The 17,616-nt window shown below is 37.0% G+C and overlaps 1 protein-coding gene across 1 annotated transcript in view; it reads left to right on the plus strand.

Moving 5' to 3' along the window:
• The window catches only part of GC (group-specific component (vitamin D binding protein)), a 38,545-nt gene extending 27,115 nt beyond the window's left edge, over nt 1-11,430 (plus strand). The window contains exons 11-13 of the mRNA XM_008588788.1: nt 800-932; nt 6,821-6,875; nt 11,253-11,430. Of these exons, the coding sequence (XP_008587010.1) occupies nt 800-932; nt 6,821-6,850 (163 nt within the window). The 3' untranslated portion in view covers nt 6,851-6,875; nt 11,253-11,430. The remainder of the gene's footprint in view (nt 1-799; nt 933-6,820; nt 6,876-11,252) is intronic.
• The last annotated feature ends 6,186 nt before the right edge of the window (nt 11,431-17,616 follow it).

The following is a 17,616-nucleotide window of genomic DNA, read 5'->3' on the forward strand; positions in this document are numbered from 1 at the left end:
CCTACTCATTTCAATAATTCTTGTTATGAATAAACTAGTCCCCCTTTCCCTCGTGTCCCTTTCTAGCATCCACCTCGACAACCCCAGCTCCAGATAAATTTGGGTCTCTTTTACCACCCATTGCCCACTACTAGCCTGGCAAGTATTTCCTAGAGAAAGTCATAAAACCAGGTTGAGTTGTTCATTATGAAGATGAAGAGGCAGCAAGATCATAGATTGTTCAAATTGAAAGACTCAGAGGTACCAAGTCCTATCACCATCAAGAAAGTGAGATGCAGAGTTAGTTAACGGTACAGTTCAAAATGAGAACCAAAGTTTCCTGACTCCCCTTTCAGTGTTTTCCAGCACAGTGAGTTGATAAGTAGACAAACTCAGGAGAAAATTATGTAAAATATGAGAGAAAAGAAAAAGGATTAAGGTAGTATGAGGTCCCATAAAGAAAATACTCTTTAAGGAGCTTGAAATCTAAAATTGGAGAGAAGGTGAAGGGTCAGGGAAATGGAAGAGAAAGTCATCCGTGTTGCAATAATGAGCAAATGAAAAGGGAAAGATTGGAATTCAAATGCAGCAGCAATTTGCATGCTTATTTTCATTATCTTGAAAGAGACATAGATTTCACATTCTAATCTCAAATCGACTCACCAAAAATTATTCCACAGATATAGAATTTCTCGAGTCAGGCAAGTACTTATTTTAATTGTTTTTTTATTATAAAAGATCTGAAGTTGGCTATCATTTCTCATTAGAAATGTTTATAAAATACATATAATAAAAACCTCACATAAAAATGGTCTTTCAGATTGGCAGAGCGTCTAAGAGCAAAATTGCCTGATGCCACACCCACTGACCTGGCAGCGCTGGTTGACAAACGCTCAGACTTTGCCTCCAAGTGCTGCTCCACGAATTCACCTCCTCTTTACTGTGGCTCACAGGTAGGAGAATGTAACCCTCTACTTATCACTTCAGAGTGTTTTAAGAACTTACGCATTAAGATTTACTAATTTCTTTCTTGTTACTGGTGCTGTTATAATTTTGTTCTCTTTTCAACAAAACAAAATGACCATTTCCATGTTATGCTCACTTAAAAAAAAATAAGCTTTGCAAAACTTATGAAATTTTAGTTTCTTTTAACTTTACAGTTTTTTATAAGAAACAAAAGGGTTTGTGAATGCGGGCAGCAAAGGACAGTGTAGTGTTTTTCAGACTATAGGTTGTAAGCTAGCAACAGCTTTTAAAAATGAAAGAAGAAAAGAAAAAGAATATAGTAGAAATACCAGAGGCCATCTCACATAGTGAGGGTAAACATAGTGAGGGTAAAAATTCATTAAAATTTTATTTCATATATATGTATGTATGTTTATGTAAATTTATCATATGCATATATATGAGCATAGGCAGGTAGATCAATTAAAAAATACTTTCAGAAAAATGCGATCATACCATACCTTCCATTTAAATTTAAAAATATTAAACTTAATTTTGTTTTAATATGACGAAAAAAGAAATGCAACTGGAGAATTTCTAAAGGTCACATAAATGTTTCTTTATCATAAGAATTATTTTCTAAGTAAAAAAGACATCTATGAATATTAAAGTGTTAGTCATTTTTAATTACAAATTTTTCTTTTCGACACTATCACTTGGCTCCCAACTCTGAAACACAGAGAAATTAGAACTCCCATATGTTTCAATTTTCCTCCCCAACTCCTTTGAATTTTTGTGAGTTCTTGGGTTCATCTTTCTTTAAATATCTCTTTTCCTTCCACTTCTCTCTCCCATTCCCCTGCCCCTGTCCCCCTCCTCCTCTCTCTTCCTTAAATGTATTTGCATAATTGCCAGATCCTTTATATTTTACCTTGTGCAAAACATGGGCAGTTCTGACCAGACCCTTTGTTTTCTCTGATAGTAGATGAATTAGTGTCTCCCTATTCACTGCATCCGAGGTCTATTGGTGTTCTCCTATAAACCACAAGGAGAGGCTGGTGCTTTGTGTTCTGCCCATCTCTATGTAGACTGAAGGTATGAGGGAGGGGAGGAAGAGCCCAGCTCAGGCTTTGTGTGCCCACTGTAAGTAGACCTGGACTATGCTCTGACTTCTGAGATTGGAAGTGTCTTCTACTAGGATTTCCTTCACCAAGGCAATATCTGCCCTCTTCCATGGGGGGATGTTTTGCTGGCCTTTTTCAGAAAGTCAGTCCACTTGTTCATATCCTCCATTGTACCTGTTACTCTCCAGCAATCATCTCAATTATTTAGAAGAGTCAAAAGCCAAGGGCCACTCTTCATTTCACTTTACTGCTAACTTGGAGGTATTAGTGACAATTCTGAGAATTTTGTTGTCCCACGTATTCCATATCAGAAGTACAGAGGCAGGGTTAAGAACAACTCTACACCACGCCAAAATATTTTCTTCTTTGGTGCGCCTCTTTCTGAAGTTCATAAAATTAAATTGTATTGCTTTCCCACTTTGCTGGTGGCTGTTGAGGTTTTCTGACTGGACTTTACAAATGTTTATTTTATCATGTATTGGGGAAGGAGTATTTATGACCCACCTTTGACCCACCATTTTTGTGTGTCTTTACAGAAAAATAATTTAACTATAATGTAAAGGTCAATGCCACATAGGCTAATAATTTAATGCCAGTTAGAAGTACTTCTCCACAAGTAAAAATTTCTCTTAAGAATTTACATGAATTTTTGCTTATTTATTAATCCATGAAAGGAACAAAGCCTAGCAGAGCACATTTGAAAATAACTAGGAACTTAATTTTTTTTTTTAAATCGTAAAGGTAAAAATGTTGGAAGAAAACTATAAAGATTATCTCGTGTGATTTCTCACTCAGTTAATTCCTCCTGTAGACCACTCACCCTCCATTTAAATACCTATAGTCAATTTATTTTCTCCTAGAGGTAGAAATGGCCTATTTCGCTGCCAGATAGCATAATTTATGAGAACATTCTTCTATAAGTTAGGCCATACATATTTCCTCCATAATTTCTACTGAGCCTACCCTGGCTTTCTCTATCAACTAGAAAATGTCTATTTTCTGTTCTCAATAGCAGCTCTTTATACTTAAGGTGGCTTTTTAAAAATTAGGTTGTGTAAAGTATTTTTTAAAGTCTTGGTTTATGTGTACCAATTCTCTTAATATTTTAGAGAAGTTTCGTTTGTTTTTTACTGCATAGTGCCTAAGAAACAAAGTCTTAATCGGCTTGACAAACGCAGCTACATCTTGCTTGATTTCCTTCTTTGTAACCTTAGGGATTCTGATTTCTCTCCTAATTTCTACATTTATATTCTAGTCCCAAACCTATTTGCTAATCTTGTTTATAACAATTTTTAAAGTCAGAATTCCAGATGAAAAGAGTACAGTAGAATAGAAACCTTTAAATTCCACTGTCAAATATGTCATCCTTATCTTTCATTAAAATTCAAACCACATAAAATTCTTAACAAAAACTGAATGAGTTAGACTGTCAGGGTATTTGGTCAGTAAAGGCATTAAGACATTTAGCATAATTATTAAATTGAATAGATTCTTTCATACGAACTTGCTTTTTGTACCCTAAATTTAGGTTGAATTTAGGTTTCCTTATCTAGAAAAATAAAATCACCTTACCTAGAAGTTGTTTGCAATTAGCACAATTTGCTCTGAGGGTCTCATCAGTCATTTAAAAAGTGTGAGTGTGGGGGGGGGAAACGTCTAAATATTCTTTTAGATTCGATAAGAAATATCACTTTTTAAACCCTTCCCCTGTCCCTTTCGATAACTCTATTTTCTTGCTTTATCTCCAGTAAGTTTTTGTACTGTGGCTGCGTAGCCTCTCTTTCAATAATTGCTCAATAAATTGAGATGAATGAAGTTGATATGATACTTGTGTACTATTTGATTATTTAGAGCACTCAGAGATTAGACCCTCTGGTGCTTCTATTAGCCCTTCTGATTGTCTTTCTAAACTGAATCTCCTGGCTAGGTAAGCAAGCCCACCTCTCCTCTCTGACTTCATCAGAAGGCACATCTGTTAGAACAGAATTGGCTTTAATTCCCAATGTTTAGTTGAATGTTTCTCCTCCCACTTACCTTATAATATTTGGATAAGTTGTTAGATTTCCTTGTACTATATTTGCTAGACAAATTTTTTTCTTAAAAGTAATGTCTATCTACTCCTTTTACTGCAATCACTTATATCCAGGGATCAATCTCTCTTTGCCATTTTAAATATGCTTGGCACAACTGGTGGAAGAATGGCAAAAGGGGCTTCTGGGTTTCTGAACCACATCAAGTTAGTGTTTTATTATGTGGAAATCTACTCCCACCCTCATCCAGTTCTTGAAATGACCAGGAAATAGAACACCAGTGTGATTTTCTTTTGGCTTTGCCATGGCACTCTCAAAACTGGCTTGTTTATGACATAATGGCCCATTTGCCTGCAAAAACTGTGTGTGTGTGTGTGTGTGTGTGTGTGTGTGTGTGTGTGTGTGTGTGTGTGTATCCACACACATAGTTTCAAAATCAGACTTGAAATATTTTTCTCTTTCCATCATTCAGGCAGGGTATCCCTATGCACTTTTCTGCAAATTCATTGCTATGCTTCTATAAGATGTCCCAACAGACTGCTGGTGAATATCAAATATGATTTCCCAAAGTATTCAGAAAGCCACTGCTATATGCTGGAGTAGATCACCAAAGTCTTGAACACACAGAGACAAATTCAAATAGCCAAGTAGAAGTTGGGCAGAGAAGAAACTAACAATAGAGTCTACCCCTTCTCCTCTGCCCATTCCAGTACTTCAGTAAAAACTGGCATAGGCACTTTAATTTGTTATATCTCTCGATATAAATAGATTTTATGATATGTTCAGGAGAATGTTAATAGCTTTTCATGTATATGTTTGTAGAATAATACCCCAAAATTCTAAATATTAAGTACCATTTTAATTCCCCTTTTACAGATGGCTTGAATAAGATTTACAGAGGTTATATGATGTAGAAAAATCATAAGCTTATTCCACATTAGTCTGTTACTCTCACTCCACGTCATTGTCATAGACTTCAGCCCTAATTTAGCTAATCATGACAAAAGCAAAGTTTTGATACCCAGAGATTACTAACTATTGGCTGAAAATTCAAAATTACCATTGTTAAAATAGCAAAAATTAAACCAGGTTGGTAGCATCATGCTGAATTCCATTCATCTCACTTCCTTGGAATCTTCTCCATTAATCATATTTTCTTCTTTTGCTTCAACATTTCCTCTTTACTGGCTCTGCCCAATTTGTATTAAAGTTACTCTTCTCCTTACCACAAAAAATAAATATTTTAGACACATCCCTAGCTATTTTTCTTCCTTCCAGCCTAGATTCTTGAAAGAATAGTATATACTCTGATTCCTCATACCTTCTACAAATTCCTCAGTCTTTTGCAGTCCTGCTTCTGATGATACCGTACTGTCAACAAGGTCACACCACCAGTCTCCTTCCTGCTGAATCTAATAAACATTTTTCAGTCCTTATAAGTATCTCTGCAAATCACATGACACCCACAACTATTCCTTTCTTCTTGAAACATGAATTATTGAAATTACAAGAATTATTGATGATACTTGAAACAAGTATTATCTTCTACCTTTTGTCTTTCTATAATTCTTTCCTTCTTGTTCTATTTCATATTTTCCTCTTCTACCCATGCCTTAAATTTCTGTTTTCCAGAGTTTTTTCTTTGTTCTTCATCACTTCCATGACACTACATTTTCCTGAGTGTTCTCATCCATGCACATGTCTTTAATATCCAGATCTCTACCTCAAGCCAGGCTTTGTCCTCTCAGCACCAGGCTTCATATCCAAATGTCTACGGGGCTTTCTTGTCCCACAAGAAATACAAACTTAAAATGGCCAAAATCTTCCCCTTAAAATCTTTTCTTGTGTTTTCTAAATTTACGAATATAACCACTATTCACCCATTGTCCCAAGATAAAAACTTAGTGATCCCTGATTTCTCCCCTTTTTCCGTACACATTCAATCAGATTCCAAATCCTATCAATTCTAACTCCTCAATATCTCTCAATATCCCACCCATCTTCTTCTACATTCTCAGTACTTAATTTTAGGCAACCTTTTACCTGGATTACAACCTCCCAATTAGTCTCCAATCTCCAGTTCACCCCCAATGCCTCACATCCAATCCCATCTCTATACTGAGGTCAAAACACAAAATGACTAATACATTCCTCCAATAGCTCTCCATTGCTTTTAAATTGAAGTCTAACTAAATCTTTTACAAAATCAGGAGCTTTTGGACCCTTGATTCCCCTCCACGCTGACCTCCTATCATTACTTCTTGTGCCTCCTGTTTTGGTTCTCCTGAACTACTTGCAGTTTTCCAAACACACTAAACCTGTTCTTATGACTCAGCCCCTATTGCCCTATCTGTCATCAGGCTTGCCCTGGCTAAATCTTTCATCAGGCTTCAAGATTCAATTTAGACATCATCTCCTCTGGGAATCCTTCTCTGGCACTCAAGTTCCTTTGTTGTCCCACAACATTCTGTGCATACCCAATAATTAGCACTTATTAAATTCTGTTGTCGTTTTTTCCTTGTCTGTTTTTCCCAGAAGACTGTAAACTCTTCAAGGGTGGAGACAATGTAAAACTAAATAAATATGAAGGATGGCCAATAAAAACTGCAATGTAAAATTACATTTTGGCAAGCATCCTTTCCTCTAAGCAAAGTTTCAAAATTTTGTATACCTTCTGCATGATTAGGTAGTTGACAAATAAAGTACTTCATAAATTCTATAACATTCTTTGTTCATTATTAGATCGATGCTGAAATGAAAAATATCCTGTAGTCGTGATGCATATGTATTATCTTAGGTAAGTATATTTTTAAAATGTTGCACCAAAGAATCCAGCATTGTACAATGTATTTTTTTTTAAATCACAGAATGGAAAGGAGACTTTCTTTTCTGATCTTTTTTTCCCTTTATTATCTATTCAAACTTGTTTTATAGATGAGAATTTTAAGCACTTAGAAAAGTTAAAGAGCTTACAGAAGTGCACATAGTCAACTTCTGACACATTTAAGACTACATTCCAGGTTTACTGTTCTCTAGCCTGGTGCTACATTCATCATAACTTCACATTTAAGATAATGACAGCATAAAGATCACTTAAGGAATCCTGATGCACTTTAATAAAAAAACTGAGTTTTAAAGACAGGATTCATCAAAAATAACATGGTTAAAAATAACACAGCAGGGTTCTTAAGAGGAAAGACACATTCTTCAAATTAAAGAAACACTGTTGAAATATTCTCAATTGCTTCTTTCAGATACTACATTTTCACCCATTTAAAAATGCCTGATGAAGGGCCGGCCCGGTGGCGCACTGCTACACTGTGCTGCTTGGGAGCGCGGAGGCTCTCCCACCAAGGGTTCGGATCCCACATACAGACCAGCTGCTCACTGGCTGAGCGAGGTGCGGGCGCAACACCGAGGGTTGCGATCCCGTTGCCGGTCCCGGTCTGGTAGGGGGGGGGCCCTGAGGGTTGCAATCTGTTGCTGGACCAGAAAAAAAAAAAAAAAAAGGAATAAAAATGCCTGATGAAGGGCCGGCCCGGTGGCGCACTGCTACACTGTGCTGCTTGGGAGCGCGGAGGCTCTCCCACCAAGGGTTCGGATCCCACATACAGACCAGCTCCTCACTGGCTGAGCGAGGGGCGGGCGCAACACCGAGGGTTGCGATCCCGTTGCCGGTCCCGGTCTGGTAGGGGGGGGGCCCTGAGGGTTGCAATCTGTTGCTGGACCAGAAAAAAAAAAAAAAAAAGGAATAAAAATGCCTGATGAAGATATTAAAAAAAAAAAAAAAAAGGAATAAAAATGCCTGATGAAGATATTAAAAAAAAAAAAAAAAAGGAATAAAAATGCCTGATGAAGATATTAAAAAAAAAAAAAAAAAAAAAAAAAAAAAAAAAAAGGAATAAAAATGCCTGATGAAGATATTAAGAACATAAAATAGTTTATGTAGATATAACTCCACAATTTAAAGTGAAGGTGACCTCAACTCTGCACATTTCAACAAGAATATTTTCTCTTCAGGTTCAGTTATATTCATTTTAAATATATTGCAACTAAGGTTTTAAAATGATGCAAATAATGGTTTGAGTTTATCTCAGATCTTAGTTGAACTGAGGCTTTTCAATGATGTCAATTGTTATTTTGCTGACTGTTTTGCCCAGAATGATATGGAAACAAATGCCCTCCAACCATTGACTAATGAAATTAAATCATTTCTTCGTATTCAGCTTGTCAACTACCAATTATTTAAATCAGCTGAGGGAATAAAAAAGAAAATTAACACTCTGAGAGGCAGTACAAGGTGGGTGACCAAGGAAACTCATTTCTGGAGTCACCCGGCCTAGATTAGAATCCCCACTCCAACTATTTATCTTTGTGAAATAGAGCAAGTGATTTATACTGCCTAAAACTCAGTTTCCTTTTTTTTGTAAAATGAAAATTTCAATATCTACCTCCCAGTGCTGTTGTAATGATTGTTGATGATGATGTATATAAAATGTCTAAAAAGTAGTAAAAACAATCCCAAATATTAGCAGTAATACTAGCAAAGTTGATGCTACTGCTGCTTCTACTACTACTACTATTATGAATCTAAGCTAAAAAAATGTTTTCCTACCTATATATTTTTGTGCTTTGGCACACAGATATTCCGTCCTAAAAGTAAAATAAGTTCCCTAAATAATACCTGGGGAATAAAAACCAAAATGTAAGTTACTTGCAGTGTACATATTCTAGAGTTAAAATAGTATCTGTTGCTGCTAAATTATTCCTCTTTCCCCATTTAAATGGGTCCCATTTCCCTTTATCTCAATCCACATGTAGTAATTTCCACACAGCAAAAATCCCAATATACAACAGTTATCTCACCTCCCACCCTTTAAGATATCTTAAACTTTAATTAAGAATCAGGATTGTTTGGAAAGCTATGCAATAACTTTGACCTTGAATTTGTTTTTCACTGGACTATGTTATTCTTCAAGAACTCAGAGTGCATTTTCTTAGTGTCTTAGGTATAGTTTCAGGCACTGGAAGGATGTATTGAAACAGGAGAAAGTATCCTAAGAAAAGTAAGGGAGGCGATACCAACTTGATGGATTTCAGCAGATTTATTTTTAACCTAACAACTTTCATAAATATTTTTAATACTAATTAAATCGAGAGGTGAACTCGGTTTTTTAGTGTCAGATTAATGAAAATTCTAATATACCAGTTCTTCTGGTTCATAATCATTATCTTCATCTTCTATAGAAATTTTTTATCATTTCTTCTGTGCTAGTCAATATTTTTCTCTTGCCTTTAATTAGTTTTTCAATTTCTGCATCACCCAATTGTTTGGTTACCCCAAAACATTTATTTTTATTTTTATTATTTATTATTAGCATATTCATTATTACAAAACATGATTTTTCTTTATGCCCTTTACCCAAACACATTTTGATCATCTGGATGGAAGCTCTAAAATCATTCACATATTCCTTTCATAGATTTCAACAACATACATTTGCTCTTTTGAGCTCAGTTTTATACACTGCCTTGTTTATCATAATCATAACCTGCAATGATGAAGAGCTACCAACATTCAGTCATATGAGGAATAGTTATGTGGCTTTGAAAAAGCAAATTATACCTTGTTCACATGGTCATAGGACTGCAGTACTTGATATACAGAAGTAATGATGCCACAGCCTAAACCTTTTTATTAGGTTTTCAGAACACTACAAGGAGATTGTGTTTCTTGGGTTTTAGGGAGAATTTTGTAGCTCTATTAAACAACTCTGGATTCATTCAATTGTCAGTGGCATTGCCCAAATACAACACAGTCCCAATCATGAGCTGCTCTGAACCCAGGTCCTGATTTAATGATTCCAGACTAAGTGCTGAATACATTTTTTCCCCAGACAGACCAGTCTTTTCATTATATTTTAAATTATTCTATAAGATATTTTCTTCTATGATTTTTCTCTCACTGTATAACAGGTAAGCTTTCCAATGGCAGAATTGGCACACTGTTTAGGATAAAACAGTTCCTAAAACTGTCAAGCCGCTTCAACTGATTATGTATTTTTGCAATGAAAGCCTACTCCTCTCTAGTTAGAGATTTGAACAGCTTGTAGAAGCTGAAGCCTTTTGTCTCAAGGTATTCCAATCCCGACGTACACCCACAATTCATGTCTTCCAGTAAACAGTTCCACATTATTTCACTCAACTAAAATCTTATTATAAACTTGAGTTGTCATTGTGACGGTTATTGGTCCACTTGATTAATTTATTTCTTCAAGCCTTCAAGCCCCACAATTGATTTTGGTCACATATGCATGCACGGCTAGAAAGGGAATTACTGTCTCTTAAATCTCACAAAGCCAGGTATTTTTTTTCCCCCTTCAACTTTGGAAGCAATCAATCAGTGTTCCCTGGGTTGCTAAAGGAATTGGCTCACACTCTAGAATCAAGTTGAGTGAAAAATATTTTAGATACAGAATCACACCCAGCAGAGAGGTGCTGACACTCCGGCAGAATCTTAAGTACTGACGCCAAGTGAGGGAAGAACAGATTCATGTCTCCTATCTCATCCTCACTTCAAGGCATAAACTCATCGAAGAGGATGAAAGACAGAATTTTTTTGCACTGTGCAGGTAGAACTATAACATAATTTTATTATTCTGTCTTAGAAAAGGATTGGAAATTAAGAGGAGACACATTTGCCTTAATACAAAGTAGAAGGTGATTTGATAAAAACTCATACCCAGTGTTTTCTTAGAATAAAACCCACCGAACTATTATCACATTTCTATGATAGGGGACCTCATTATGTTATCGTTTTTGCTCTGGCAGTGACTTTTTTATTCTCATAGATTAGAAAGTCACATACATCAATTAGTTTAACGAAAAAAAAAACACTGTACAGTGTACAATGTACCTTGGCATAACAGTACTGATGGCATATAAAGTCATCACTTCATATGCCATATTGGGAATATACTGATATTGCAAATTTCCTACATTTTTTTTTATTCTGGACCCATCAGGTAGGCCATAGTGGATATGTGGGTCATGGTACACAGGTTTTTCTTTGGCATAAACATAAAAATAGCATGTCCTTATTTGCATCTGTTGCGTGGTGTTATGGTTGTTGCCCATCCGCTCTGTTCTTCTAACACGTCATTCATTCTCATAGACCTGAGCTGGAACCACCCTGGGGAATGACCTCTGATGGCCCTACCTAAGCAAAACCACTGAGCTTCTGAGGAGATGACTATGATACTCCTTACTTTTTCAAGCTGCTATGTCTTCATTCAATGATAAGTATGATGATTTGCTGTTAGAATAAATTGAAATATAATGCAAACCATAAATGTGACTGAGAATGATGCTGCTCTTCAGAACACTGATCTGCAGAACTGTTGCCTTCTCTCACAGAGCTGCTGTTGTAGGCAGTCTCAACCTCACAGCCCCTGCTTTTTTCTAGATCTCTGCTGTTTGCCTCTAAAAGATTCACAGCATTAAGCATCTCTTCACAACTCGCAACACACTAAACATCGTTCCCTGATTGCTTCTCAGGCTTGGTAGGTACCATTAAGGAAAATTTAGCTAGCCTTTCACAGTAAACAGCCTGAGATATCTCACTTAAAAAACACCTACCAAGATTAACTTCTTGCTTCTAACTACAAGTTGCATGGCATTAATTAGGTAGTATCTGCCTTGCAAAAAGAAAATCTTTGTGGCCTGAGTTTGTTTTTGCTAAAGACTCTTCAGAGCAATTTATTGAGGCAAAGTTCTAAAAACATCATGATTTTCAGCTTACCTCAATTTACCATATATAAAATAGGAGTAGATAGGATTTGCCCAGGGAAAACTAAGATGTTTTAACCATATATTCTGCTTTGAAAGAAAGATCATGTTTTCAGAATAAATAACTCTCTGAAACTAATGTGAACCAAGGGATACCTTTTATATGTAAATACCCTTTAATTGCATCAGGAACTGGGACATAAAATACCTGCCCCTTCTATGGTAGAAGATGCAGTCCTACCCCCCTCCCCAAAGATTCCAAAATGGGAAGTTAACCTCAAATAGAGAAATTTTGCAAATGCCATGAAAACAAAAAGCAACAAACTGTCCACTACATGTTTAGGCAGCATTTAATTTTTTTTTTAATTCTCTTTTGCTTCAAAAACTACCTTACTAAAGTTTTAAAAGCTTCAAATGACTCAGAAAAGTAGATATGTCTGAGGAAACATGAGGAGACTGAGACTCCAAAAAGGCGAATCAGTGGCCAAACTTCACACATGTAGCAAAGAACAAAAGAGGGACTTAGCTTTCAACTTCAGCATCCCATGGAAGGTTAATGGGTGTACTTGAAGAATATGTTCCCTCATCAAATTAGTTTTGGAAACACAATATAGTATCTCTCTCTTTTGAAGAGTCACAATTTATTGTATAAAGTTCAGTGTTTCCCAAATATATTTAACCACTAACCCCTTTTCCTTTTAATATTGCCCAGAATTATTGCTCTGTGAAATTAATTTTGGAAGATTCCACTCACGTTTGGGAAATTACATTTACCAATCATTCATTGACTACCACAAATTTGTCCTTTTTGGTCAAGTATTTTAATGCTTGACCATGAACTGGGTGTTTTTTGTCACTAATAAATCAGTGAATATTACATGATTGACTGAAGTAGTGTTTTCACAGTTCCCCTGGATATATTTTCCAGCAAATTCTGAACACCTTTCACCATTTTTGCTTATATTAAGAGTCACTGATCCAAATATTCTGTCATTTTACTTTAAGAGTTTTGAAGTAAAACTCTTTAAGTAGTTTTGTTAGCCTTATAAGCATAATTTTGCCCATGTTTGTTTTATGGGAAGTGGAGATCTTTTGCCTAAATATGTTTTCTTCCTGAGTGTCACCCAACATTAAAAAGATGCTTTTGGGCCGGCCCGGTGGTGCACTGCTACAGTGCGCCCCTTGGGAGCGCGGCGGCGCTCCCACCGAGGGTTCGGATCCCACATACAGACCGGTTCCCGCTCGCTGGCTGAGCGAGGTGCAGGCGCAACCCCGAGGGTTGTGATCCCGTTGCCGGACACGAAAAAAAAAAAAAAAGATGCTTTTGAATTTCCATCTGCTATCAACCATAGCTGATTTCACTAGTTAATTTCTCTTAAATAAGAAGTTCTCAATTTTTTATACCTTACATTATCATCTTCATCCAAAAGCATGGGTTCTCACCATGCTGGAAAACAAAACTCTACTTTGTTTCTAAGAATGACATAAGTTGTATCAGTCAGGGTTCTCCAAGGAAACAGAAACAGTAGGAGAGAGAGAGAGAAAGAAATTTATTTTAAGGAATTAACTTAATTGTGGAGATGACAAGTGTGAAATCCAAAGGGCAGGCTGATGGTCCAGAAACTCGGGCAGAATTTCTATGTTACAGTCTTGAGGTAGAATTCTTTTCTGGGAAACCTCAGTTGTTTACCGTTAAGGCCTTCAACTGATTGGGTAAGGCCCACTCACTCATGTTGTCGATGTCAATGAAAAAAAGCCAACCGATGGTAACTGTTAATCACATCTACAAAATACATTTACAGCAAAGTCTAGGCTAATGTTTCACAATAATGGGCACCACAGCCTAGCTAAGGTGACATTTAGAATTTAACTAACACACAACCCTTCTGTCATTGCTGTTTACAAGTTTTAAAATCCTTTAACTTGCAATACTAACTTCCTGTGTTTTTCTGGATACCTAGGTCATCTCACAGGTGGTTCTTAAATATCACCTGAAAACCATCACCTTAATGGTCTTCACGGGAGTGCATATTGACAACTTACCTGGAAATTCTTGCTTTTTATGGAGATTTTAATTTAAAAATATAACAAGTGAAAAGCTGTTCTATCATTTAATTCAATAGCAATAGGCTCTAGTGAAGCAAGAATTTGATTAGCCTGTCTGTTTACTCAATTTCCAGTTGGTGGTAAACAGCTAAAAGTAAGCAAGAAGACTTAGAAGATTGTCTCTGTATGCCCTTCTGTCACCTCTCCCCACCACAGAGGTCTCACTCCCACCCAACCTATACACCAGATTCCTAACCCTGACTACACATTAGAATCATATGGTGAAATTTGGAAAAAAAAAAAAAATACCAGTGCCCAGGCACCCCCTCAGAGATTCAGATTTAATCAGTCTTATTCAAAACTGAACCTGCTCTGCAACGAAGCCTGCCAATCACTGCTTTGGAAGCTTGGTGCCCTCACCCAAATTAGAAAAAGGAAAGTATATGAGATCAAACAATTAAACACCTGTTGGCTACGTGACTGATTGTACTGTAGTAATGGTAAATGTCTAACACTGCATTATCTCAATCTGGCATTGCATTTTGAGTATTTTGTCCTTAATTGTAGAATGTGACTTTTATCTCCCACTAAAGAAACCCCAGTGGTGGAAAATCAAGTCAAGATGATACTATAGGATAGGGTCCAGGGAGGCCTGACAGCCAGCCTCAACCCACCCTGTCCTCTAGCAGGTTTTTGATTCTGCCACAGGAAAGAATTCAAGAGCAGAGTCACAGGAGAAAGTGAAAGCAGGTTTAATATAACAAAGAAAGGAACACAGACTTCACAGAGAAAGTGCAGCCTAGTTCCAGAGACTGAGGCAGGGCCCACACCAAGTTTTATACAAAAGTAAGAAATACACACATGGAGTTTAGCACAAAGTGAGCAGTTGCCCTTTAGAAGTAAGTTTAACACAAAAGTAAAGCATGCACATCTCACCAGCAAAGCACGGGTTGGCCCCAGGAGAAGTGGGCAACAACCGTACTTTCTGCTGGGATTCAACTTTCATAGTTTTGCTATCTAATACATATTCATGTTATCTAATGAGTATTCCACTGAGGAGGCAGTTCCCAGTTATGTAACCTAGATTTGCACATGCTCAGTTGGTCTCTTTTAGAGCATGCTCATTGGTCAATTCCAACACGTGCACCAAATACATTCAAATATATTCAAATATATTTGGTGCTCTCCAGCACCTCCAGTGGAAGGACATTCAAGGGATAAAATCCTTTTTACTGAGCGTGCTCAGCTACCAAGATTACATAAGTCTGCCCCCTGCAGTCTCAATTTCCACATGTTGGTGCAGAAAATGCATGCCACAGGCCATAGTTTAGAACTCAGAGGTGTGGCTTGAGTTATAGGGGAGTGATTTGGGACCCAGGAGAGTGGCCTGAAACTTGACCCCAGGGAGACTGAGCACCTCCTATCTCAAAAAGGTTACCTTTCCCAGAAGCTACTTCATCCTTGTCCATTTCTTCCAAGATCTGAAATATTATTTTCCCCATTAGGCCAAGAAAACACCATATTAGTCCATTTCTGCTGCTTATAACAAAATACCTAAAACTGGATGATTTATAAACAAAATTTATTGCTTACACAGTTTCTGAGGTGGGGAAGTCTATAATCCATCTGGTGGTGGCGACAGTGACCCAAGGGTCTCACACTGCAAGATGGTGGAAACAGAGAGAGCAGAGAGAGAAAGACAGACTCTCCTCTTCCTTTAAAGCCCTCAGAACCATACCCCTGACCACCATTTTTAATCCATTCACTACTGCATGGTCCTACAATCCAATCACCTCTTCAAGGCTCCGCCTTTCAATTACTGTAATAGGATTTCCCAACCCCTTAACAGTCACAGTGGGGGCTAAGTTTTTAATACATAAAACTTGAGGGACACAATTCAAGCTTCAGTGAGTTTTCGGGGGACATAATTCAATCCACTACAAACACCTAATTGTTTCTTCTACCATGCCCACCACAAGTCTCCTAGTTTCATAATTTATGCTTTTTTGGCAAGTTCTAGTTTGTAATTAATGATAGTAGTAGCTACTTACCCATCCATAAGTCAGAGGCTTGGGATTCCAATATTGTTTCTACCCCAGTAAGAAAGTTTCTAACAATGAGTTAGATGTCTGTGTCCACAGTCTTCAATATCGGAAGTATGGATCTGTGCAGCTGTAACACGCTGCACCATGAAAAGCCTTAGGACATATCTGTCTCAAATAAACACCTTTGCCTCCACCTTGTGGATGAAATATCTAAATGCAGATGGCTGTGCAGAAATAGATTCTGAAGTCAGACTTAAAGTTGGTAACACAAAGTCATCTGAAATATGCTTGCTTTGTGCGACAACTCTATTTAGAACAACACGAAAAGCAGTTAACAAGATATAGAATTTTCAACTTTTATTCAGAAAGATTTTAACAATTATGTCAACTGGCAACTTTGTACACAAAGACCAAATGATCCATGATTTTTTTTCATTTCATTCCTGAGAATGTTCAAAAATGGATCCATTTTATTTCTTAAAAGATAGTATTAGTTACTGAATGTGAATATTTTCTCAATCTTAAACTTCTACTAAGTTTAAGGTAAGAAAAAAAACTAAAAATAGTAATATTTCACTTTTTATACATTTTATTACCTGTCAAAGGACTTTCTTACCTATTATCTCATCTAATCTTTATCACAATCACATGAGGCAGACAATCCAGGTCCTATTACATCTAATTTACTGATAAAATGGGTTTAGTGAGATGAATAATAATATATAATATAATATAATAATAAGGTCGCACACTCACAAACAGCAAAAACTGATCTACAATAGAGAGCATTTGTTGAGCACTTTCCTTAAGTCAGGTACAGCACTTACTAATTTGTGACTGTGCCACTTACCTACTGCTTGGTAACATGACACCCTAAAAGAACAGCTGAGAACAGTAACAGTCATTAAATGTGCTCACAGACTTGGGGATTGACTGGGCTCAGTGTCTCTCATTCAGTTGCAGGCAGTGGCTGGGGCTGGGCCATCTTGAAAACTTTTTCGTTTGCATGTTTGGCACTTGGGTTGGAAAGAATCAAACAGCTAGTGCCTGGAATAGGTAGGAGTTCTTAGCTGCCTCTGTCGAAGTGGTCTCTTCAGGTGGTCTCTCCACATGGCAGTCTCAGGGCAGCCAGACTCTTCACATGCTGCCTGAAGCTTTCCAGAGTGAATTTCCTATGAGACAATGGCAGAAGATATCCTTTCCAATCAACCCTCAGAAGTCAGGCAACACCTTTTCCACCACATTCTACTCATCAAGGATGTTCAAGGGGATCAGAAATACAGTATAATTTTTTATTAGTGGAGTATCAAAGAATTTACAGATGTTTTAAAGTCACCACATACACATCATCTTTATTAATCTCCATGAGGTAGGTACTGCTATTATCCCCATCTTATAGATGAGGAAGTTGAGGCATAGTGTGGTTAAATAACCCTCCCACAGCCAACAACTAGCAAGTGTCAGTGGTCAGATTTGATTCCAAATAGTTTGACTCCAGATTCTATACACATAACATCTGCACATGCTCTCTTGACACTGAAATGGGTAGCTGGATGTACAATGACAATTGGGAAGGGTATTTTGCTATCAATCACAATTAGCAGACTAAAAAAATAGAAAAGGCTATATTTATATCTCCCTTTACCCAGTTCCACAAGA

The sequence above is a fragment of the Galeopterus variegatus genome, unplaced genomic scaffold (genome assembly GCF_000696425.1).
Source record: "Galeopterus variegatus unplaced genomic scaffold, G_variegatus-3.0.2 Scaffold5035, whole genome shotgun sequence".
NCBI lineage: Eukaryota > Metazoa > Chordata > Mammalia > Dermoptera > Cynocephalidae > Galeopterus > Galeopterus variegatus.